The sequence below is a fragment of the Phaenicophaeus curvirostris genome, chromosome Z (genome assembly GCF_032191515.1).
Source record: "Phaenicophaeus curvirostris isolate KB17595 chromosome Z, BPBGC_Pcur_1.0, whole genome shotgun sequence".
Taxonomy (NCBI): Eukaryota; Metazoa; Chordata; class Aves; order Cuculiformes; family Cuculidae; genus Phaenicophaeus; species Phaenicophaeus curvirostris.
The window spans coordinates 45712215-45737655 of NC_091431.1; the positions used below are offsets into that span (position 1 = coordinate 45712215).

The 25441-nt window shown below is 36.8% G+C and overlaps 1 protein-coding gene across 1 annotated transcript in view; it reads right to left on the reverse strand.

Moving 5' to 3' along the window:
* The window catches only part of KDM4C (lysine demethylase 4C), a 265420-nt gene that overhangs the window by 112993 nt on the left and 126986 nt on the right, over positions 1 to 25441 (reverse strand). The window contains 4 exon segments of the mRNA XM_069881261.1: positions 24 to 205; positions 19774 to 19885; positions 21742 to 22103; positions 24920 to 25158. Coding sequence (XP_069737362.1) covers positions 24 to 205; positions 19774 to 19885; positions 21742 to 22103; positions 24920 to 25158 — 895 coding nt within the window.

Genomic DNA, 25441 nt, shown 5'->3' on the forward strand with positions numbered 1-25441 from the left:
GGAGCTCTTAGGACCTTGCTTACCTTGTAGTATGGCATGAGAAGAGTGCAAATGGCACAATGTGGTTGCTTTTTCGCACAAGCTGCATTGTATTTTTTTTCAGCATCGAAATTGGGTACTCCTGTCTGCCAAAGGTAGATTAGAGGCCTAGCCCACATCTCCCTTTCTTGATCTTTCTCTTCAATTAAGTTAGTCTCAGGCAGTTCTTAAAGAGAACAAACAATTGGTTACATTGTAGTCCTGCATGCACCCTGTCCTGAATTCCTCATGGATGGAATACATTGCATCCTGCCAAACAGTACCAGACAAATCACTCCATTCACCCACAGTGGCACTTCTCAACTGTTTGTGGAAACTGACAGTCATTTTCCAATAGAATAAGAAAGATTGTAGCCAGGGAGTAATATGGAATAATAAGATCTAAGATATGGCTGCACATCTGTGGCAAACCCACTACAGGAAAAATTATCTTGCAATGTAAGTGATCTGCTCTGGAGATTGTAAAAGTTTGGTTTACTTATTAGCAGTGTTTACGTGCAGGACTCCATACAGCCTATTTTATGGAATTAAAAGCCCATAGAGAAGCTGGGAAATAAGTTCAGACTGAAACTCAGAGAGAAATAGCTTATGCAATAGGAGTAATCTAAAAACATAGTAATTTGCTATTGAGTAAGATGTGGGAAAGGGAAAGCTGTGAAAAGGAAACTGTGTGTAAAACGCCTGTCCCAGTGAAATCAATAGCATAATTATTAATGACCATTTTTTTTAACATAAGAATTTCAGCCTAGTCACGTGTTTGAGTTGATTGTAAATCTCAAGGTATGTTCACAGGCAACTTAGTGACTTTACCGCTTGCAAAATAAATGGATTATGATGAGGGAAATGTCTTTTCATTCTAGAAAGGAAAACACTGTTGACAGGAGATAGTCAATATACTTTCCTGAACTGGGTCATTATAAACTGCTCCGATTGATGACGAGGTACGTGGTTCTAATTCATTCAAGTGGACAGAGCCTACTAAATCTTTCACAATCAATGAAAAAACATCTAGGTGTAAATTAGGATAATTAAAATAATGTGAATGCGAGAAGGAAAACGTGGAAAGTTATTGACCAGAACTTTCAGAAAGCAAAAAAAGGTCTACAGCATACAGTCCTTTTCTAAAGACACATTTTAAAAAGACTGTTTATTTCTGAAGAAGAAAATTCCAACAACAGAGAAGTGTTTAATGAAGTACATGAGGTTGAATTATCACATTCAGCCCATCACTGCCTTCACGCTCTTAATGAAAAAGCGGAGACCCTATGGGTCTCCTATGCTAAACTGTCACAAATTGCTACAAAAGCACTACAAAGTTGATAGTGTTTTTATCAGTGTTGAACAAAATATAGATTAAAATATTTGTCTGCAAGGAAACCAATGTAGCAAAAATAAGTAGGTGCTGAGGGGCATGGTTTAGTGATTGATAAGAATGGTTGGACTTGATAATCCTATGGGTCTTTCCCAACCTAGTGATTCTGTGATTCTCTGATATGAACTTTATTCACTTTTTTATAGCTTCTAAAGAGAAATAATCCCAATTCAATAAACATTTTCCAATAATCCAGGTAGAAGGACAAAACCAAAACACGTGCAAAGAAGCTGTCACCAAGTCAATATTCAGTAGTAGAGCTTTATGGTGAATAACATAGCTGCAAAAGGATAGCAGTGAAGAAACAGATGAACTCAAGGAAGAGGTTAAAATATAAATGCCAGGATCACTTTTATAGCTTTCTGAATTACTTAGCTTTAAGTTAAAAGCTTAACTAAGCCTTTAGTTTAAAACATTCTGTCCAATCATGTTTTTTCTATTGCCTGAAATGTTACAGAACTGTAAAACAAATAGCTCTGAAATCTATACCTCTAATTCCATTTCTATCTATTTAAATTTCATGAAATGGTCTTACAAGAGGCTTCATCTCTGCTAACTTATTTTCCAAAGTCTTTCTTTGACATTATTTTCTTTCAGGAGCTTATACTGTTATTACCTTAAATATTTTCATTTTAGATGTGACCTCACAGAGAATTCAGGGCTTGATTGTACTTTATGGAGAAAACAAAGAGGAACACAAAATTTGTTTTGTGTCTTCCATATATATTATCTACTTTGAAACTGACATCCTTCAATTGCACCACTTCTTATCACTGCTGAATAATTCTCCCATAAGGCCTGAAGTCTTCACCCTTAATCTCAGCCTATTATGTTCCTCTCTAGTCAAAAACCTATCTTCAGAGTTCCAGTCCTGGAAACAATTCTAGGACAATAGCTCTAGTTTTCTCACACAGTACCCTGGTTTCCCACTGCCTCCAGTATATTGCTGAATTCATGACCATAATGTTTCTGCTTTTGATAAGAACAATATTTATATCTTAACTATATTTAAATTCCAAAATTTCAGTTCCCTCATTTGATCTCTTCAAATCCTTTCCAGACCAAGGGAGTAGAAAAAATGCAAGACCCAGGAATAGAGCTGGCAGATCTCCTACGTTTTTTTGCTTTCAAGAGCTTTGTATTTATTTTCAAACCTCAATCCAAATAAAGCCAGGGACAAAGTGCCATATGCAGATATACCAGACATTATGTTCCACAACCTCAAAAAATGTAACACTATTTTAATAAACTTACTTTCTCCTTTACATTATGTTTAGAGGAACTACTTCCAATTTGTGGTATTGATACTGACTGAAAAAACTCAGAAGCTTTATCGTCACAAGCAGGTATACTTTCTACTTCAACTGTGTATGAGTATCAACTCCCAGTACTCAAAATCTGCAAAGCCCATGGTTCCAACAGCGAAAGATATTTGAAAATTGCCCTCCAAAAATCATACATCTGCTTTACAAAACCAATACATAATGTTTCATGAAGCACTATGAACATGATGTTCCACTAAAAACCTTACATACTGGCATTCTTCTGAAAACCTGAGAATGTTGCCTCAGTTCTGGTTGATGTTTTGATGAATAGTCACTTATGCAATGCTGCCAACCAAAAACACCCTATGATACGTGCCATTATTCAGTCAAACCTTTTTTGCCATTTGTCTTGGCTCTAGGAGCAGCTACCAATGGCCCAAGACAGACAAACGAAAAGATTCATGTCAGCCAATACAATGATATAAAACATAAGGTATGTTTTTTAAGAGCATTTTCTCTGTACAACACATTAAAAGGAACTAGGGAATTTATCTTGACTTCTGTCTACTATAACTTGGATCAAATCACTTACGCTTCCTCCCAGTTCACTGCCAGTAAGTGCATGAACAGGAGTCTGTACAGGTAGAAAGCAGGATTCCCTCCTCAGAACTCTCATGCACCATTTGCTTTTTTCAGCTTTTCAGCATGAAACTTAATGTTCCAAATTAAGAAATAATCAAGACAAAAGTGAATAATGCATTTTTCATATTCTTTGGTAAAGAAACATCAAATCAACCTAACTTTAGTTAAGGATATACCTTGCTGTCAGAGGGAATAAAAGAAATTACAGGAGTGAACATGATAGCCATGACAAGGAAATCCAACATACATTTTCAGCTCGACAGCACTGTTCAAGAGACTGCAAACTCTCATATATTACACATAAGCACAGTGACAAATACTCAAAGAAACATCTTTAAAGTCTTCAGTTGATCTATTCTTATTGTTTAATCTTCATCTGAATCACGATAATCTACTTTATATACAGTAATTATTCCTACGGCAACAAATTTTGTATCAAAAATCAAGTTCATTGCTTCAGCTACAAATATAAACACCTCTTTAACAGAACACCTTGTCACACAACACCACATTCAAGTGTAAACGTTCTTCTTAACCTGAAATATAAGTACTACTTATTGGAGTTCACAATTGCTTAAATACATAACAGAACTACAATTATCTTATACTCATTTTCTTACAGTCAAGCTCACTCTTTTCTTGAGACCATTTTTCACCTGAAAAATTCAGTAGATAAGACATCATGTTGTGAGGCTGACTACACAAAGACAATTGTGCTTACTCCCTACTATGAAACGAAACTATGAGAAGAACCATCCAGCACACTTTCTCAAGATGTATTAAAATTCCGTAACCATAAAAAAACAGTAGAGGATTTCTGCAAATCCTCTGAACTGCAAAAATTAAAATCCCCTGGTTATCATATGAAGATTTTACTAACTAGAATATGATATGCCTGAGGAATTATTTGAAATAAAAAATAAACCATCTACACTAAAATAAACCATTTCTGTATTGAAAAGGACTGTCTACACAACGTTTTGCACCTGGTAAAAAATGAACTAAAGTAATTCAGAAAAATAATTACAAAATAGGACATTGTGTAAGGAAGAAAAATAAGGTACTTGTACTTGCAACACTGGAATCATCTACTTAGAGAAGACCCCAAGAACTCATAGCTAAGGCAGACCAACCACAGTCAGCAAATAAAATTAAATACCACAGGGCTTCAACAATCTATCATCCCTGTAAAGTTCAAAACATCCCTGTAAGTGCACATTATAAAATAAACTCTTAATTTCAAACCAGCCCCTACCTTTGCAGCTGTAAACTGAAACTTCACATCATCCTTGCATAATGAATAAGAGCCACAGGGACCTTCTGAGATTTGGTTCATTAATGAGGATGTGTTACTCAAAGAAAACAAATGTGAAATTATCAGAGTTTCAAGAATTCCCTGATGAAACAGAGAAAGAAACAGAAAAACCTAAGATGATCTTATCTTTACAGGAATTTAAAGGAGCTCCATTCTTAATTAGTATTTTCTAGGACAGAAGAAGAAATCTTGGGCAACCCATACATGCTAAAGGACCTATTATTAAGCAGACACTCCTTCATTATGCCTCACAAACACTGGCAGTCTCCTGAAAATCTTCTTGATGATGAAAGCATATTTTATATGTAAATCAAGGCATGGTTCCTCTGATTCACACTTTGCTGTTCCAGGCATCATATGACCAAACAATAAACCCCAAAACCGAAGAAGTCTCAGAGGTTATATGCAAGGGCTCTGTGCTTGAATCCATGTGTTAGCCATGATGGATGGTTACAGGCTCTTCAGGAGGGATAGAAAGAGCACACCAAGGCAGGGGGGTGGCATATAGTGGAAGGGCTGGAATGCATAGGCCTTGCAGCAGGTGATGGCATAGTTGAGAGCCTCTGGGTGAGGATTAAGGGACAATTAAAACTGTTGTTGTTGTGGGAGTCTACTATTGGCCACCCAAGAAGGATGATGACACTGATGAGTCATTCTGTAAGGAACTAACAGATGCCTCCAAGTCATCTGCTCGTGTCCTCTTGGGGGACTTTAATTTGCGAGACATCAACTGGGAGTACCGCACCGCTGATACAAACAGGTCAGGAAGATTCCTAAACTACCTGGATGATAACTTCATCATACAGGAGATTTGACTCCCTGAATTTGTTGCTTGTTAACAGAGCTGGTCTAGTGGGTGTTAACAGAGCCAGTCTAGGGGGTGAAGTGGTGAACGGAGGCTGCCTTGGACACAGGAACCACAAAGCAGTCAAGTTTAACATCTACGGTAACAGGAGTAAAACTGACAGCAAGACCTCGACTCTGGATATGAAGAAAGCAAAATTCAGGTTGCTCAGGGAACTGCTTAGTAAGGTCCCCTTGGAAAAACCTTTTGAAAGTGCTAGGGTTCATTGATGCTGGTCACTTTTTAAGTATCACATCCTAAAAGCACAGGACCAGGAAATCCCAAAATGCCAGAAGTCAAGCAGGCGAGGCAGAAGGCCAGCCTGGCTGAGCAGGGATCTTCTACTGAAACTAAGGCATAAAATAAAGGTGTATAGCCAGTGGAAACCGGGACAGTTGAAATGGAAAGACTACAGGGATGCTGTTCACCACAGAACAGCAGAAATTTGTGCAGCCAGAGCTCAATTAGAGTTGAAGGACAAAAAAAAGGCTTTTTAAAATACATTAATACCAAAAGGCAGGCCAAAAATAACATTGGCCCATTACTTGATGAGCATGGACACCTCATAAACAAGGATATAGACAAAGCAGAGACATTTAATGCTTTCTTCATCTTAATCTTCAACACCAATGATGGACTCAGGCACCCCCAGAGCCCTGGGCTATGCAAAATGTCTGTGCAAAAGATAAACTCCCCATTAACCATGAACTTGTGCAGGATTTGCTGCTCCAGCTGGATCCTGTAAGTCAATGGGGCCTAATGGGGTTCATCCGAAGGTACTTAAAGTTCTGGCTGATGTAACAGTGAGGCCTCTCTTTAATTATTTTCCAATGCTATGGGAATCTGGAGAAGTACTGGCTGACTGGAAGCTGGCAAATGTTGTCCCAGTCTTCAAAAAGTGCAGTAGGGATGATCCCGGTAACTACAGGCCTGTTGGTCTTACTTCAGTGCCTGGGAAGATTATGGAGTAGATTTTTGTGGAAGCTATTGGAAAACACCTAAAAGACAACACAGTCATTGCTGCCAGCCAGCACAGGTTTATAAAGGGAAAGTCCTGCTTGACAAATTTAATTTCTTTGTACAAGGTTACTCGTCTAGTTGACCAAGGGAAGCCAGTTGATGTAATCTTTGATATTGTCTCCCTCAGTATCCTCCTAAATATAATCCCCAGCATAAAGCTGGATAAACACATAATGCAATGGGTGAACAACTGGCTGATGGGTCAGGCTCAAAGAGTCATAGTAAATGAGATTACATAGGGCTGCCAATCTGTCACTATCGGGGTTCCACAGGGATTCATCTTAGGGCCAGTACTCTTATAAGTCTTCATAAATTACCTAGATGCAGGACTGGAAGGTTTAATAACCAAGTTTGCAGATAACACAAAACTGGGGGGATCTGCTGACACTCTTGAAGGAAAAGAGGCCCTGCAGAAGGATCTGCACAGACTGGAGAACTGATCAACTGCCAACCACATGAAGTTTAACAAGGGCAAGTACTGGATTTTGCACCTGCCATATGGTAGCCCTGGATACACAGACAAACTGGGGAGTGAGAGGCTGGAGAGCAGCCCAGCAGAAAGAAATCTGGAAGTTCTAGTCAATGGCAAATCGAACATAAGCTAGCAGTGTGCCCTAGCAGCCAAGAGGGCCAACCATGTCCTGGGGTGAATCAAGCACTGCACTGCTAGCTAGTCAAGGGAGATAACTGTTCCTCTACTGTGCACTGGTGCAAGCCCACCTTGAGTACAGTGTGCAGTTATGGGCGCCACAGTATAAAAAGGATATTAAAAAAAAGCTACTGGAGAGTGTCCAAAGGAGGGCCACAAAGTTGATGAAGGGTTTAGAAGGCAAGTTGTATGAGGAGCAGCTGAAGTCACTTGGTCTGCTGAGCCTGGAGGAGACTGAGGGGGGACCTCGTAGCAGTTTACTGCTTCCTCACAAGGGAAGGAGGAAGAGCAGGCACCGATCTCCTCTCTCTGGCAGCCAACAACAGAAGTCAAGGGAATGGCAGGAAGATGTGCCAGAGGAGGTTTAGGTTGGATATTAGGAAAAGGTTCTTCACCCACAGGGTGGTGAAGCACTCGAACAGGCTTCTTATGGAAGCAGTAACGGTGCCAAGCCTAACGATAGTCAAGAAGCATTTGGACAAGGCCCATAGGGTCATGGTGTAAATGTTGGGGTGCAGAGACAGGAGTTGGACTCAATGATCCGTGTGGGTCCCTCTCATTCCATGATTCTACAATTCTACACTTTACTGCAAGGGTAACACTTGGGCATAATACTACTTTACCACATACAACTCATAATGAGGTTAAGTGTTTTGCTTCCTAAGGGGATAGATCAAATGCTCTTTTTTTCCAAAGGAAAAGCAGAAGCCCTTGCTGAGCCTATTAATGACTTTAAATGCATAACAGTTGTAACAAACCTTACTATATCGTATAATAATTCAACCACAGTGGTACTGATACTATAACATAATTAGCAATGCCAAACTCCATACTAGTTCCTGCTATCATGATTTTAACCAAAAAGAATATTTGTATAGGATAAATTAACCTATAATGTAATTTTAGATATACTAGTTCTCATTAATGTGATTGTTTATATGCATCTGTTTCCCTTTACACATTTAAGAAAAATGAAACAATTCATTAAAACAAACTGTGTGAATAAAAGGAAAATTATAGCCCAGAATGTGTTTTGGTACAAAGGAGACTCCTTCTATAGCAAAGTACTTATAAACAGTTATTGTGTTGCTTTTCAAGTGGGCAAGTGAATGAAATAAATGATTTCATGAATGTTATTGGTTTAATAGTTTGTGGCAGATTTGCTCAAACACTATCGCTTTGAACAGTTTTTGCTTACTAAGGTAAACTCAAAATCTCAGACAGAAAACATTTGGGCCATTTGCAGAATGGGCTGTTGCCAGTATTTGCTGATTTAACCCAGCAGATGTGAAAAGCCATAGACGCTAATATAGTACAATTTGCTTTTGCCAGTCTCAACAATGATTTTGCTGCTTGGGGTTATGTTCCACTGATGCTTCCTGGCTTTGTACAGCAGTATTCTCTGCTATGAAGAGCATAGCAGCATCTGTTATTTTTCAGGTAGTTGAGCATAATCTCAGCCCTGGGAGGCATTATCTATAGCTTAAAATGTCCTGGAGGAAATAATAATAATAACAAAAAAAGTCAGCCAGGGAAAATGACTTGCAACTTCAAAACTTCTCTGTTCCTGCAGTATATCAGCAAACTCAGTTTCAGAAATTGTGTTTATTTTCTTCCAGTAATGGAAGGCATAGTTTTCATGGCAAAATATGAAAAAGTAAACTTTTTAATTTCTTGTACTGCATAAGGAATATGATTTCTTGCACGGTACTGTACAGTAACAGTATTGTAAAGTGTGTATACATTTTTGCTTAGAGAGTCTAATTGCTGAATTATCAATTAATACTTCAGTATTCATAAAAATTGTATGTAAAGACAGCTATACTGTACCAGAGCTCTAAAGGCTAAACCTAAGAGTTCCTGGATTAAACAAAGTTTAGCTTACAAAAGAATCTAATGGTATGCCTTATTAAACAAAGTGAAATATTAAAAAAAAAATTGTAAAACATGAGTTGTAGCAGATTTCAAAATGTTTTGAAAAGTCAGAAAAATTCCGAGTTCAAAAAAGTTTTTAAAAGACAATCTGACAGAACTGAAAGACACACTGAGACAGCAGGATACTCTAACTTTTCTTGGGCATTTAATTAAAAGTCCCATTATGAAATTCACATTTGTTTTGTGATTGAACTGCGTATTGCAGTTGCTACACTTTGCTAAATGTAATTTGTACTTGTACTGGGATTGAACTGTACATTACAATTGCTACACTCTGCTAAACATAATTTGTACTTTCACTCTGATTTAAGTTTATTGCTGTTTCACTCTGCTAAACTGAAATCTCTTGTAACTTCAAATAATTTCAAATAAGAAAATTTTGTATTATTCATTAAACCCTCCACACGTGTAATATCTAGAAGAACCTGGCCAGAGTGTATTATATTCTGACATTAGCTGGCATAGTCAGCAGGATATTCCCGAGGCTGAGTGGTAGCCATTAAATCGGTAGTGATTATTTTGGCCAAAACATGCTCTGTGATTTGATGTTAGTCACAAATGTGAACCTAATAAAGAAAACCTACATTGTGATTAAGAATAGGCAGTGATAAGACTGGCTTCAGACAGGACCACTGCCATATAAAAGAGAAGACAGAATTATTATAAATACTAGCAAAGGCAGGAAAAATCTCACCAGTAACATCAAAAAGGCAATACGGGAAAACAATAACTAGGATTTTTCACAGGCAGCAGAACAAAGCACTGATCCCATTGATATTTAGAACAAATCTGAAGAACTGAAAGGTTCTAACAAGTAGAAGGAAGGAGAGAAAAGCAGGGCTTCAGAGGTTGCTGAGTATTTACTTGTGTGTAGTGGTGCAGAAATTAGGGGAGAAAAAAAAGAACACATAGCATGCCAGAACAAGAAAAAGGAACAGTTATAGAAGATAACATAATGCTTAAGCAGTGTACACAGAGAGCCAAAAAAGTTCTTAGACTCGAAGGTGCAGCCTCAAATCACATGTGATGACCATATACACACACAATCATTTACTGTGGTCTACTGAAATAGTGATGGCCACCAGCTAAACAAAGGACAAAGAGATACCTGGTTTGATACTGATCCTTTTCAGAGTCATGATTCAGATAACTCACGAAAAGAAAATACTATGAAAGTGTTTACCTCCATGGCAAAAACCAAATGCACAAAGAAAGCAATGGGCCCAAACCAGCTGCAAACAACACATTCCTTCTCAGAAACTGGAATTAACCAACACTGTGCAGTGAGCATATAGTAATATGTAAACATATAACCAGCAATGAAATTGACATTTGTATTATGACCAAAATATGTATTTGCAATTGCTACACTCTTCTAAACATAGTTTGTACTTGTATTGTGATTTGAGTGCACACTGTATCATTCTACTAAATCAAAATCCCATGCAACTTCAACTAATGTCAAATAACTAAATTTTCTATTATGTACCGAACTTTTCATATGTGGAAGATCTAAAAGCATCCTGTTGGACTATATTGGACCCCAACCTTTTACTCTAACAAATGGTAAAGTAACTAAAATGTACTTGATTCACCTTGTTATGCTCCTGATTAACCAACTAACTTTGAGAAAGCTCAAATGACTTAGGGCATATAAAATGTTTACATTTACATAACCTTTAAAATTGGTCTTACAGCACTACAGTGTTGACATGTTATAAAAGCACTATTTTCACTTGCTTACAAATTCTCGCAGCAAAATCATTCTCTACTTCAAACAGTGGACCATAGAAGTATTCAACAGATACAAGAGGTAAAAATTAATCTTTCATCCACTGAATGCCCTAAAAATCTACACAACTTCTTTTGTGAATATGGAATGAAGAACTGAGCCCTAATAGTTAAGGCTCAAATTGTTAAAAGTGTCTGCTAATTCTGGCTACCTAAGCTGAAGCATAAGCAACAAATTCTTAATGGTAGTAAAAATCATGAACTATCTAGTGACCCCAGAAACAGATACTTATCATGTCCAAAATCCAAGCTCAAAGGTGAACCACTAGTCAAGCAACTGTATTTAAAATGTGGATATGAGGCCACAGAAAAGGAGATATTCTTATATCTGTAAAAATTGTCTGTACACTGCACAAGTTTAAAGAATGGCCACTGTATTTATAATTTAGTTCAAAAAAGCAACTCATGAAAACTGAAAGAAATGAAAATGCATAACCTATCAGCAAGATACATAGTTGTCAGTGCAAAATCATTACAAGAACAGTCTACAAGCTAACTAAACTAACTAAAGACTAAAGACTATATGCTCTCTTGAAAAGCCTTAATACACAGCATTGTAAAAGGCTTATTACAAGCTGCTTTCTCCACTGCATTCCCTCATACAATTTTTTTACAATTTTGAATGAAAAACATTTTCAGTTTGCATTGGAATTCAACATGTTCATGGTCACTGTATTTGCCAGCTGGAAGATTTGATCAATAGCTAAAATTAGATTGGAGTTTTTAGAAACTCCTAGGAACTGTATCCACATACATGCTTACTGATTTACTAATGAAACACCATAATTTGCCACCTAGTTTAAAGAACTTACTAAAGCTCACTTAAGCTAACAAACTCCAAATACAGGATATGCATTTTAGTTTATATTTGTTTCACATAATTAAGCGCTACTGAAACCTTGTTTATGTATCTTTATCCCAGTATTTGGTATATATGATGTCAACAATGGAAATTAGTGTATCAAATCAGATTCAATGATTTCTCACATATGCTTCTCTAGATACAAGACAAAAAAGTTACTTTATTTAATTCTTCCTCTGTGTTTAAAATTAATATCTCATGAACCTCTAGAAACTTAAAGGATGATCCTGAAAACCATCAAGGGAGTGGTCCATAGCTTTATCAATCACCCATTCTAGTTAAAAAACACACACTGTATTATCAATATAAAAGTATGTACGTAGCACACTTTTTTTCCCCCAATTTGCTTTCTGTCTAAGAATTTTCCAGCCTATAACAAACTAATTCTCGCTACTTTTTACAACACTCTATGAAACTTGTCCGACCTGCTTCTCAGTATGCATATCTGTACAACAATGGAAAAGTTCTGAAAACTTTCTCCCAATCTTCAGGCATCTCTTACCCATTAATGGAAAAGCCACTGAGATATGATATAAATACCTGGTACTTCTTTACTCTAGAAAATGAAATGTATCTTCATTGACCATACTGCCAAGTACAGTACAGTCATATATATATCCAAGTATTCAAAGCTGTTACAGTGTTATAGATATATTGCAAAGCAGATTCATGAACATTCTTAGTTTATGCTACTCTAGAAACAAAACCCAGTACCAAGTGCGAAAAACATATTTTATGGTTATTTTATATGTCTCAGGCAGCACAAACCTAGCCTCTGCCAATGTACCATTGCAGCAGAAGTGCCTCTGTGCAAAAGACAAGTGAAATTTTAAGGAAACAGGGTATTTGAATGCTTTCAGTTAAGACTGTGCTGAAGTCTTCCATTGAACCAAGGCCTTGGGTAGTTACTTATCTTCATAAATTAAGAATGTAATATGCAAAACAGAAAGATTTGATCACATATCCAAATTTTCATGACAAATCAATGGCTGAGTTAAAATTATAAATTAATAACTTCAGGCTACAGTCACCACACAGATTATTAAAACAAACACCTGATAAACAGTCCATATACTAGACAAAAATTGCATTCGAACTCCCTTGGGAATCAATTTCTTAAGTGCAATTATTGTGTAGATTTTAAAGAATAAATATTACATTCACTTCTTGGCCAAGAAAGAGCATTTGTTAAAACTCCACTGGCATTGTCAAGTCGCTTCCAATACTGATAGTTCAAAGACAAGCTTCAGATTTTGACAAAGGCAATGATAACGCCATGGGCCAGATTTTTTTTTTAATTTGGAAAAAAAATTGCTCCTATGATATCTTGAAACTAGGATAATTTATTAAGCAAACCTCTGTACCAGTACCTCAGGGAAACAATCCTCATTAAATGCAAGTCATTATTTTCAGTGTATCTCTTTGGACCATACTATAGAAACAGACACTCAACTCCAGAAGAGAAGCTCAACTCCAGAAGATAACCTCACAGAAGACAAATCTGCCTCCTTTGCAAATGTCGTATCTGGTTTGCCTACCGATTCCATAGCTAGCCTTGAGAAGGGTATTGAAAGGCTGCACTAATGCAGCAGAAAATCTATTTTCATCTTGGCACACTTGATAATGAGAAATTATACATGCCTCTGTATCTAAGACTGCAGTGCTATCCACTCTTTTAAGAGGTAAAATATTTTATTTTAAAGCTAAGGAAACTGCACAATTAGAGTTGAAAAGTTCATCTAGAAGCCAATGAGTCTTAATGATTACTACATATACCACTGTCCGGAAAATGAGACATAAATATTAGTGGAATTTGTTTGTATTCCCTTCCTGAAGCAAAATAATGGCTCCTCTTAGAGCCTGGCATTTGTAGATGTCCACTTTAAAGCAGGTAAGTGCTGCTTGTGAAAGATGTCAAGCGACAAGAGCAGACAGTGGCAATAATCACAGTTGTCAGTTCTTGCCATTTTGGGAGATCAGATGGTAGCTCGCAAGGCTGACAAGAGTACTAGACATTCAGGAAAAGTTTACAGCTGACCGTTCAAAACCTCACTTTCCTAAATACCTACTAAAGATTTTACCAACATTTTGTAAAGTTTTTTTGAGTCTCCAGGATACCACATTCTGTATAACTTCTAGAACTTTATATTAAGTATAGTAATCAAATGTTGAAAATAGAATTTAAACAAATCAGAAGCAATGTAGGTACCTGAGGAGAGGAAACACATTTTTCTAGCATAGTGATACTGTTGCAAGTGGTAAATGATGCCAGTCCCTTCCAGTGCTAGATGATGAAGTATGTAAAATGCAAATTCTATGCTTGATTAACTCATATTTGTAACAAAAGCTAAGTATTTTTAAGGAAATAAAACTCCACTCGGAAACCAGAACAATATAGTACAGGAGTGAACGCAATACCACAAATTATCATACTAATGTGAAAATAAACATGCCTCTATCATTTGGTTATCAAATTCTTCTTTACCTCCTAAGTAACACCAGGGAAAAAAAAAAGAAAAAAAGCGTTAACATTTATTTCTGAAATACGCAGGAATCGTCAAGCAGAATCTGGTATTTCAAGCTCTAAAGCAGAAGAACCATAACTGCATCTACAAGTGTAATTTTCCCCTATTTCAGCATACTTAACCTATTTATGACATTACTGAACATGTGTTACATGGCTTGACTACTAGTATCAGATCAAGCCTCTCTCACAGGATGCTGAAAGTGAGTATAGAAACCAAAGAAGCTTCATTTTATGCCACAACAGAAGGAAAACTACAGTTGTAAAACTAGCAATTTTCACTCATCAAACTCTTGTCCAAGCTACTCTTTCCATTTACAATATTTTTCTCTCTTTCTGTTTCCTTATTTTACAAAGTAAGAGAAGTAAAATGACTTTCAACTTCTGAATCATATTTAAAACACTAAAAAAACACATACAAAGAAACTCATTGATTGAATTCAATCTATATTCTATTATTATATCATTTAGGGTGATGGGAAATCTTAGTCAACCTAAATCTAAAAACAGTTGCTAATGTTGCATGCCGAAGTACTGCTGGAAAGAAATCTCTGGGACCAATCAATGTACATCCAAAGTCAGTATGCTGGCTCCTTCTGCTGAATCTGCTTTTTTAATGCTTAAGTGAGCAGAAATATAACTGCATTAAATAGAAAAGAATAATATTACCACAAGCTAATATACCACATTGAGCATAGACCAAGGTTCATTACGTAAAAATTATTAGTATTTTGAGTGTGACATACAGTTCACACTGTACTTATTTTTCTAAACTGGCAGCCTGAGCTATAAACTCCAGGACTGATTCCCCAGTTACCAGTACTTCTTCTTGCTCAGTCCTTTAGGCATTAATTCCACAAAAGCTGTCATAATAACAGAGACTCAGAAGTCAGACATACATAAGGAAAGGATTCAGGGAGAGTAAAAATTAAAAAATTAACACCATTAGACCACAAAGAAATAATTAACCCAATCATTTTCCTGTAGAAGAAACATTCAGATCATAAAGAAACATAAAAAAAGCATACACATTGATAAAATGAAAACACAAATCTCAATGCCCAAGCAATGCTGTGCAAAAAGAAATAAATAATTTCTGTCAAAGGACTGTATTGTAAATCCAGAAAGTCTCTGCTAAGATTTAAGCATGCTGCTGAATATGATAATATTCTATTTGCAAAATTATGATTCTGAAATGGCAGACAGTGTCAAAGAATGTTGCCTTCATCCTATTACTGGCCACTGATCACATCCCTTCACAGAAATTTCCTAATGGAACCCTAGTATCTGAAAGACTTCAAATATATTAATTTGAATATAAATTATCTGTAGTAGAAAAGGGTACAGACTATCAAATTTGAGGGAAATTACATGATTTGCAGATGAGCTATAAAGCCCCAGTTTCTTAATTTTTCATTACAGTACTAGCCAATATCTTCTTCTTGTTCCATTTTGTTTACATTTATGATTTCACTGGACCCTGATAAATTAAAATACAAACTAATGTATGAATACACAGTCCTTCTTTTACAAGAACAGACGAACTCAAAAATTACAGTTCCAGGAGACCACAGTATCCTAGCCATTACTGGCACAATTTTTGTTCAAAAAAAAAACAGAGAAGAACTGAGTATGTGTGCTGCATTACATTTCTGGTAACTCTACAATATGGATGTAGCACCTTCATAAGGAGAAACATAGTCATTAGTACATTGATGCTGATTACTCCCCTGATGCCTGAAAACAAACATTCTTGAACATAATAAAAAAAAAGTCCTTTTACTGCCACTCATCTACAAACAGAACTTTAACTCACATGCCATCAAGCACCCGGAATGCTAATGAGTTTTTAGTTTGCCAGTCTCCCTCAGCACTTCTCCTGTCTCTGTCTTGAATGTAAACATTCCGCTCACCCAAAATCTATTGTTTCTCTTCTGGTATCCTCACAAAAGCGTGCTCATAAATTAGATCACAATGAGAAACAAACAGACACATGAATGTAATATCAAATTCCAGTTCCAGTCAGGAAACGTGAACAACTGTCACGTCCAATAAAACTCTTAATTACTTCCTTCAATCAATAAGCAGAAAAGTGCTTAACATCTACTTCAAATTATCCTAAAACAACACTTTATTTCCTAACACAATCACATGCTTATCTGCTGAAAAGACAATCATCATGTAAAGCAGCAAGACCAGAAGCTATATGACCTCTTGTTGGGATGCTGCTATGTTCACACAACATTAAGACAACTGGATAGCCGACAAGTACTGGAAGACAAAGAGCAGAATCTTTGAGATTAACAAACCAATGTCATCACATCAACTTCTAGCCAGATTATATCATACATAATCCATGCTAAAACAGGAATTTTACACTGTTTTAACTATAATGTTAAAAATGCATCATAAGGCAAAAGGAATATAATTTCTAATTAATAAAGAGAAATTTCACTGCAACCTACCACTTTATATCTACTTTAATTTTACTTTACTAGATGAATCCTAATATTAATACAATCCTTTTTGTGTAAATTACCATAACACTTTGTTGAAATGCACTCTGTCTAGCCCTCAAGGTATTCAAACATATCTACACATGATACAGATCGTGGGCCTAAGCTGTCCCTAATTTTCAGAAAAATGCTTAACAATTAATTGAAGTATAGTGCCTGGCAAAACTCCAACTCAGATAAAAAAAAAAAAAAGAAAGAGAATGGCTTTGCCAAACTAGTGAGACAGAAGACTTAAGCTTGGAACAAGGAGGGAGATGTATTGATAAGAGATCAGTTAAAATTATAGCACCCAGCTCAACAATGCCTAAATTGGTGCTAACTGAAAGCATAATATTCCTTCGTTAGAAGAAGAACAATCAATTAACACGCATGCAGTCTCTCTCTGAAGCCAAGAAACTTTATCTGTAGTTATAAGAAACAGCTGCTGTTGAGTAAGGTAGCCAGGGAGGAGACGGAAGATCAGTAGGCCCAGTAAGGCTCTTACTACACTTAAACAGTATAAAACAAGCTCCAAGCAAAATGCAGCTACAAAGTGCACGCAAACACTGAAGCATACATCATACAGCTGTAATCAGACCTGTAGCCAGAGACATGGTATTAACCTAATTCTGCACTGCACAGAGTATCAAAGCATCTAACGGAGTGTCTAGGGAGCTCTGCTAACTGAAGATTCTGGAGAACAGTACCTGAAAAGCCTGTGTGTTACAGAACTAAAATGCTACAGTGATATGAAAAAGGAATGTGTTTGTTTTCCATTTTGATGCATACTTCTAACGTGCAGTTTGTAACTCCACAAGCCACATACAATAGAAAACAATACCTTTATTCATCAGCATTGGCTGGCAGTATATGTAATTGCTGAGGAAAGCATATTTACTTCAAGAAGCAAATCTGATCTTGAGTAAATTTCTTAACTGTTGTAGCCACTGTAGTGAACTCCCAAAAGGAGAATCCGAGAAGTCCTGAGTATTGTTTTAATGTTTTTGATCACAACAGTAACTAGTTACAGAGCATTAGATTTCATGGCTGTGAAATTATTTACTTATTTATTTTGTATAGAAGTCTGTTCTATTTATCATTCATTTATCATCACTATTTATGGACATACTTCTTAATTTCTGCCTCATTCTACTGCCTGAAGTGCCTGAAAGTACCATAAAGCATACAACAGGATGCATATCTGCAATCTGTAGTGAAGATCTGGACAAGCGTATTCAAAATGACTGCCTAACATTACACTTCTTATTTATGCAATTAAGTTGAACAATGGAACTTTGTGGTCATTATTCAGCATTAAAACAAAATTTTAAAAAATGACTTAAAATACCTAAATGCCAAATCATAGAACCATAGAATAACCAGACTGGAAGAGACCCACCGGATCATCGAGTCCAGTCTTACACATTCCCAGGAAGGCCATTTACCTTCCTCCCAGTTCCTTTGTGGCACTTTATACTAAGCACAAAACTGGTCTACGAAAAGATAAAGAACTGTTCAGCTGAGGAAAAAAGGGACAGACCTTTTGCTGCTTTCTAATACACAAAGGTTATTTTCGTAATGTCTAAAAACAGAACTATGTTCTTCCACCTCTTTTTAGGTTTGTGAAAATATAGTACTTACTTTTAACATCTTGCACACTAGTCACTACTTGAAAACATGCACACTATTTAGATATACTTAGAAGCATATATAGAGATATGAGACATGCAGATTAATGCATCCAAATTAGTTTTTAAATTCCTATTTTAAAGCAATAGACTAAAAGTGATCTACAGGGAGTTATGTTAACTCTTTCCATATGAAGCTAAACAAATGCTTGGAAATCAAGACATGTAAAGATTCTTGATTAATTGTTGATGATATCCAGAAGTGTGTAGCCTTTTGCTTGAGTTCAGGAACTATAGTATCTCAAGATACTGATTCCCAAACATCCAATGTATATCAAAAAAACTCAGACAACAAGGAAAAAGCAGCTCTAATGCAATACAAGGAACTACAGCTTACACCTAAGATTCATTTTCAAAGGATACTTATGTCACTTTTATCTTTGTTTATTGAATGAAAACAACTGCTCTGAGATCTCCTAAGGAGTATTTGATCAGTGAATACATTTGTTTTAAATGACATCTTATTGTTCAGAGCTTTTTGCAAAGGCATATCAAAGGTTGTCAGAAGAATAGGAGTGAGAACAGACAAAAAGTACATGACTTGCCCGTGGATTCTGTGGACTCACTTTTTGTTTCCCATGTATAATGAAATTATTTCACCTTGTTTCATTTTGCAAATGCTTACATACGAGGTCCAACATAAAAAAGGGGAAAAAAAAAAAACAAGGAGTTTTAGGGACAGTCTCATTTATTTAACAAATTACAAAAATTAGCTACAGTCACCTTCAAAACAGTTCCCTTCTGAGTTGACACACAGCTGCATACAATGCTGTAAACATTCAGTGTTCAAAGTGATTCTGCAAAACATTTTCTGAAAAGCTGAGGATCTCTTATTTTCGCTTTCACATCTTCTACCAACAAAAAATGGTTTCCTTTGAGCACTAACGACCTTTGGGAAGAGGGAGTCAGGTCTGGCAAACAGGGTGGGTGCTCAAGCACAGTGATGTTTTTATTAGCTAAAACTGCTTCACAAACAAACCATTGTAGGCTAACGCACACAACATTTTCTGACTGCAGGTAAGAGAATGTCTATATTTAAACACGTGTCCACTCCTAATCAGTGAAGCAATCAGTTGGACCAAGGCTATTGGCTCAAACCCATTATTTAAAAATTTTTTTAAAATGTTCCTTTTATTAGAGAGACCTTTTCCTTAGAACATTTTTACCAACAGGTTAGAACATGTACTATAACCATCTCTTTGTCTCTCCTCTCCCACTCTTGGTTCTCAAGCTGCAGGGTTAGCCTTGGAATTTTTTTGTGTCAGACCTCATATATGGTCTCATAAAGACAGAAAAAGACCATCAGAAAAATATACTGAATAGTACACTCACCTTCATCACTAGTGGCTTGTTGTTTAACCAATGTGATTGGAGACCTATCTGGGGGCTTACTTAGCGGATGACGCCAACTCTTAGATATTTTCTGGTTTCCAACTTCTGCTGGCTGAAAAGTAAAAAACACAACTAATTTAGTATGTAATTCCGCAAAGTTGATTTTGATGAACAAAAACATTCTTCTGTGAACAAGTATAGATGTCAACTCTGTAAATACTATCAGGGTCCTTGAAGCACCTTTAGTGTACCAATAAAACACTTGTCTTCCTATTCAGAATACGTACTTTAATTAAAAAAAAGCAATCTTTGTCAAACACAAATGGTTTGAGGTATAAGTTACTGCAGCCCTTCCCAAATTAAAAAGCATAAATCCTGGTTTGATTGGGTGGTGTTTGAGAGGAACAACCCAAACAATTCTGCAGAACCAGATGTACAATACAGCCACTAACCATGACTGGGAAAATGAAGCAGAAATCCTGACTTCATTTGTGAGTACAAAATTCATAAGGAAGTAAAAAATTATCTGGAATTGAGATAAGAAATTAAGAGCTCCTGACATGCAACTAACATGACAACATGAAGAAATTCTTTTTTCCCTCAAGCACCCTTGAAATCATCCAAGCTTCAGAACTAAAGCCAGTGCAACAAACTATAGATGTGTAGACTCCAGATCTGAGTACTGGTGGGGGAATAGTGAACTAAACCAGCTGCTGACAGTACCTAGGAGTACAGGAGCAGAGGAAGGGCAAGCACACTGGCAGAAGGGTGGGAAGGACGGAGTCTCACACAGTACCTGTGAACCACACAGTTATCCACCTCAGTGCCCTGAATCTAACCTAGCAGGTCATGCACAGGCACCTTGACTGATTTGACAGTTGAAAATTACTACTATAAAATGGGAAGTAAATTACAAAACAACATTGTATTTACTGTGATAAGCAGAGGGAGAAAGACAGAGTTAAAACACAGGACAGGTTTGTGATCCAGAAAAAGAACCAACCAAGTAAAAAGAAGAAGATCACACTTCTTAATTGCTTCTGAACAACACACTTCTTCACTTAGAATAAAAGAGAAAGAAAGAGTGTGCAATTATACTGGGGAATATCTGAAACCTCATAAATAAATGGCTTAAAGGTGCACAAAGAGATAAATATAATCTATAATAAATGATGATTAAACATTGAGATGTTTACAGTGCTCCTTATTATGTGGGAGGGCTGAAGCCAAGATTATTAAAACTCACAATATAGCAAAAATATCATTAGTTCATGTCTGTGAAAGGGTAAGATTTCATGAGCTATGAGAGACAATACAACAGAATGAAAGCAAACTTTGTTTCCACCTAACTCCACACAGAGATGGTCCTCAGCTTTGCTTCATCCATTACTTCATTGAAAAAGGGCATCAGTCCAAAACTAAATTACCACGCACTTCCACATGGACACATTGTGTCCTTGGACAGCAAGTTTCTCAGAATCAACCCATTCTGCTGACATTTTACAAGCACACTATTAACTGTCCTTAAGGCTCAGCAAAAACAGTCATTTTTTTGAAACACAAATACATAATACCAAATACAGCATTTATATCCAATAATTTGAAATTCATGTCAATAGCAATAACTAAAGCCGATGGCTTTGCTCATACTAGCAAGCAGTGAACATGGGGATTGCTTGAGAATAGTTTCTGACAATTCAGATTCACAGATAAAAAGCGAAATTACTAGATATATAAAATCAGAGGGAAAATATGTTAACAAGCAAGCACCAGAAACATTCAGCTTTTGGATCCAAATTCCCATTCTTGCCTGAACACTTCAAAACATGCTCAAATTAGCATCTGACTAAAATCATGCATATTCTTAAGTGCTTTAATATGGATATCAGCTCTCATTAAAAACATGTTCATTCACATTTCATTAAATCAAGAATATATTACTACAATGATGCAATTTGCTTCACATACACTGGATGTTTCCATGACGTCTTCTTCATCGCTCTTCAGAATGCGCATTTCTCCACATTCAAAGCTACTTCCACTGCTTTCTAGGTTGCTGACATCATCCTCTATCAAGACATTTTCCTCTTTATCTTGGTTTCCTGCTTCAGAAGCACGTCCCTCTGACTTATGGCATGGTATGGATGAAACAGCCTGATCCTGAGTTTTCAAACTGTCTTCCATTCTACCACTATCAGAAGCAGGCATGCAGGCCACAGATTCTTCGGATGTAAGGAGAGGATGACTCCAATTTGTCCTTTCCTCATCTTCCATTTTTGCTTTCTCTAGCACAGGAACAGGGCTCGATAATGAGTCTGAAAGGATGCTTCCTATAGATCAAGAACATGATTCATTAATAAATCCCATTTTATATCACTGTATTTCATTTCATAACAATCTGAGTTATTCAAATTGAAAGCATTGTTGAAATTATATACAAAAGCCTTTGGTAGAAGAACATACATAAATATGGAGTAGAGATTTGATGAAAGAATAAATTAAATGTAAATGTTTTGAGTTTGGAGTGAGAAATACAGTTTTTATCATTTATTAAATGCTCTGTATTTCAACTACAAGAGGTCTTCATGTAGTTGAAAAGAATCAGTATTCATGCAGTTCACTTACTATGAGAGCCCACAAGTACTTTGGATGAAGTTGGGGAAAAGAAATAAAAAGCTGGTACATTGAACTTCATACTCTGTATTTACACCTATCATGCATGCCTTTTTTAAAAATGAAACTAAGCAAACAGTAATGGTTAATAATTAGGAAGATACATTTCAAACAGAAAATTTTGAAAACAACAGCACTGGTCTAAAAATGAAAAGCAATGACATAATTTTAAATTTCAACAATTAGCATAATTTCAGTAATGCTGAAGAGTGAAACTGCATATTAAAATCCTTCATCTATTCATGCTTGCATGGAATAGAAAGAACAGTGGGTTAGAGAGGTCACTCAAAAATCATGTTCTTGAAGAATTCTATGGAACATATACTACGATGGATTTTGATTCAGCAGCATATTCAAGGCATTAAAAAAAAATAATCTCCATACAGTTCCTTCCCATTCTTTCTTTATAATGGTTCTTTGAACTTGTTTCCCTTTTCAGGGTAAACGAATATAACACTTAGAAGTACAAAGCCCATCCAATACCAAAACGTAATCTCTACGTACAAAGAGTACAGCTGAGCATAATGGATATACAAGCCAGAGATAATACAGCATAAACAAAGATCTCTCACATGAGTACTGGCGCTTCCATCATCATATCTAGAAAGGTACTTTACCCTACAAAGGTCCAGATATCTCCTTTCAATAGCACAAAGGAAAGAGGATTGTGCTCCACTGTCCTCTGCTTCTCCTTCCCTAGTCAATGAACACCGAATGGTTGCTAACTAAACACCAGTTTGTCAGTGGTCATGAACACTCCAAACCTCTATTAAAAGTTGAAGGAAACTAAAGGAATAGTATCTTCTAAAAAACATCATTAGAAAAAATCTGCAAACGCTTTGCTAAACCACCAACTTATTTATACACAAGAATTTTTAAGCCTCCATCCTCATTCTATTATCCTTATGTGGATCCTCCTAGAAGCTACGCCAAGGCACACAGAGGACAGGGAGGTGATTTGAAAGAGTCAATACAGCTTCATCGGGGCAAGTCCTGCCTGACCGACCTAGTGGCCTTCTACGATGGTGACTACATCAGTGGAAAAGGGAATAGCTATGGATGTCATCTATCTAGACTTGTGTAAGTCATTCACAACCTCCTTCTCTTTAAACTGGAAAGATATGGATTTGATGGATAGACTATTGATAGGATGAGAAATTGGTTGGATGGTCACATCTAGAGGATAGTCGTTAACAGCTCAATGTCCTGATGGAGATCGGTGACAAGTAGTGCTCCTTACAGATCTGTATTGGGTCAGGGACATTTAAAATCTTATCGATAATATAGAAAGTGGGATTGAGAGCAGTCTCAACAAGACTGCAAATGATAGAATCATGGAATCATAGAATAACCAGGTTGGAAGAGACCCACCGGATCATCGAGTCCAACCATTCCTATCAAACACTAAACCATGCCCCTTAGCACCTCAATGACACTAAGCTGAGTTGACATGCCTGAGGAATGGGAGGCCCTCTAGACAGACCTGGTCAAGCTTAAGAAGTGGGTCCCTGTGAACCTCATGAGGTTTAACAAATCCAAGTGCAAGGCCCTACACCTGAGCTGGGGGAGCCCTTGGAATCAATACAGGCTGGGGTATAAAAGGACTGGGAGCAGCCCTACGGAGAAGAGCTTGGGGGTACTGGTGAGTGAAAAGCTGGACATGAGCTGGCAATGTTACTTGCAGCCCAGAAAGCCAAAAGTGTCCTGGGCCACATCAGAAGAAGCACATAGCCAGCAGGTCAAGGAAAGTAATTTTCCCCTCTAATCCACTCTGCTGAGACCCCACCTGGCGTACTGCACCCAGCTCTGGAACCCTCAGCACAGGAAAGACATGGACCTGTTGGAATGGGTCCAGAGGAGGGCTACAAAAAGGATCAGAGGGATGGAACAGCTCTCCTGCCAGAAAAGTTGAGAGAGTTGAGGTTGTTCAGCTTGGGGTTTTTAGCCTGGAGAAGAGAAGGCTCTGGAGATAACTTATTGCAGTCCTTCAGTAATTAAAGGGAGCTCACAACAAAGATAGGGCAAACTTTTTAGGAGGGCCTGTTGAAAAAGGACAAGGATAATGTGTTTCAACTAAAAGAGTGTATATTCAGACCAGACATGAGGTAGAAACTTTTCACAAAGAGTATTGTAGATGCCCTATCCCTGGAAACATTAAAGGTAAGGTTGAATAGAAGTCTGAGCAACGGTAACTAGTGGAAGATATCCCTGCTCATTGCAGGGAGATTGGACCAGATGACTTTTAAAGGCCCCTTCCAACCCAAACTATCCTATGATTCAATATTACTCTCAGATCAGAATATTAATTTTGGCTTTTTCTCATTCTTACTGAATATCAATCTTCTCTGCATAACTACTTTGTAAGTATTTTAGTATGCTACTTAGAATTGTGAGATAACATCAACTTATCTGTGGCATTAGAGTATCAACAGTCTACAACTTACATGTGAAACATAATTGGTTCTTATCTCACCTGCAACACTGACATTATCCAATAAGTGTTGATCCAGCTGTATTCTACTACTGTTTTCTTCTTCCCCAGAAGGTACTCCTGTGTTTACCAGTCCCACTTTTTTTCCAGGTTCTTCGCTGACCTTGAAGCCATCAGTAGCTGCTTCATGTGCTGTGATTTCTGCATCAGCTACCATAGCAGATACGCTCCCATCCCCTGGAGTTTTAAGCTTTTTAGATCGAGATCTGGTGTACTGGAAGCTGTTATAAGAGATATTGCTGTCACAGTAGAATGTCTGTCTTGGACAAGATAAAACATCTACCAATACATATGTCCCTTTCACCTGCTTAAAGTGGTAAAAAACTGACAATTTTTCATCTTTTTGTGTTGAGATACTGTTTACCATTTATTAAGCGATAGATTAACAATTGATTGGATTTAAATTTCTCATCTTTTATCTCCATTCTATGACAAAGTTATTAAACTGTAGAAGTAAAATAACCTTAAATAACTACCAGTTAACCACCACCTAAACTTGTTTTT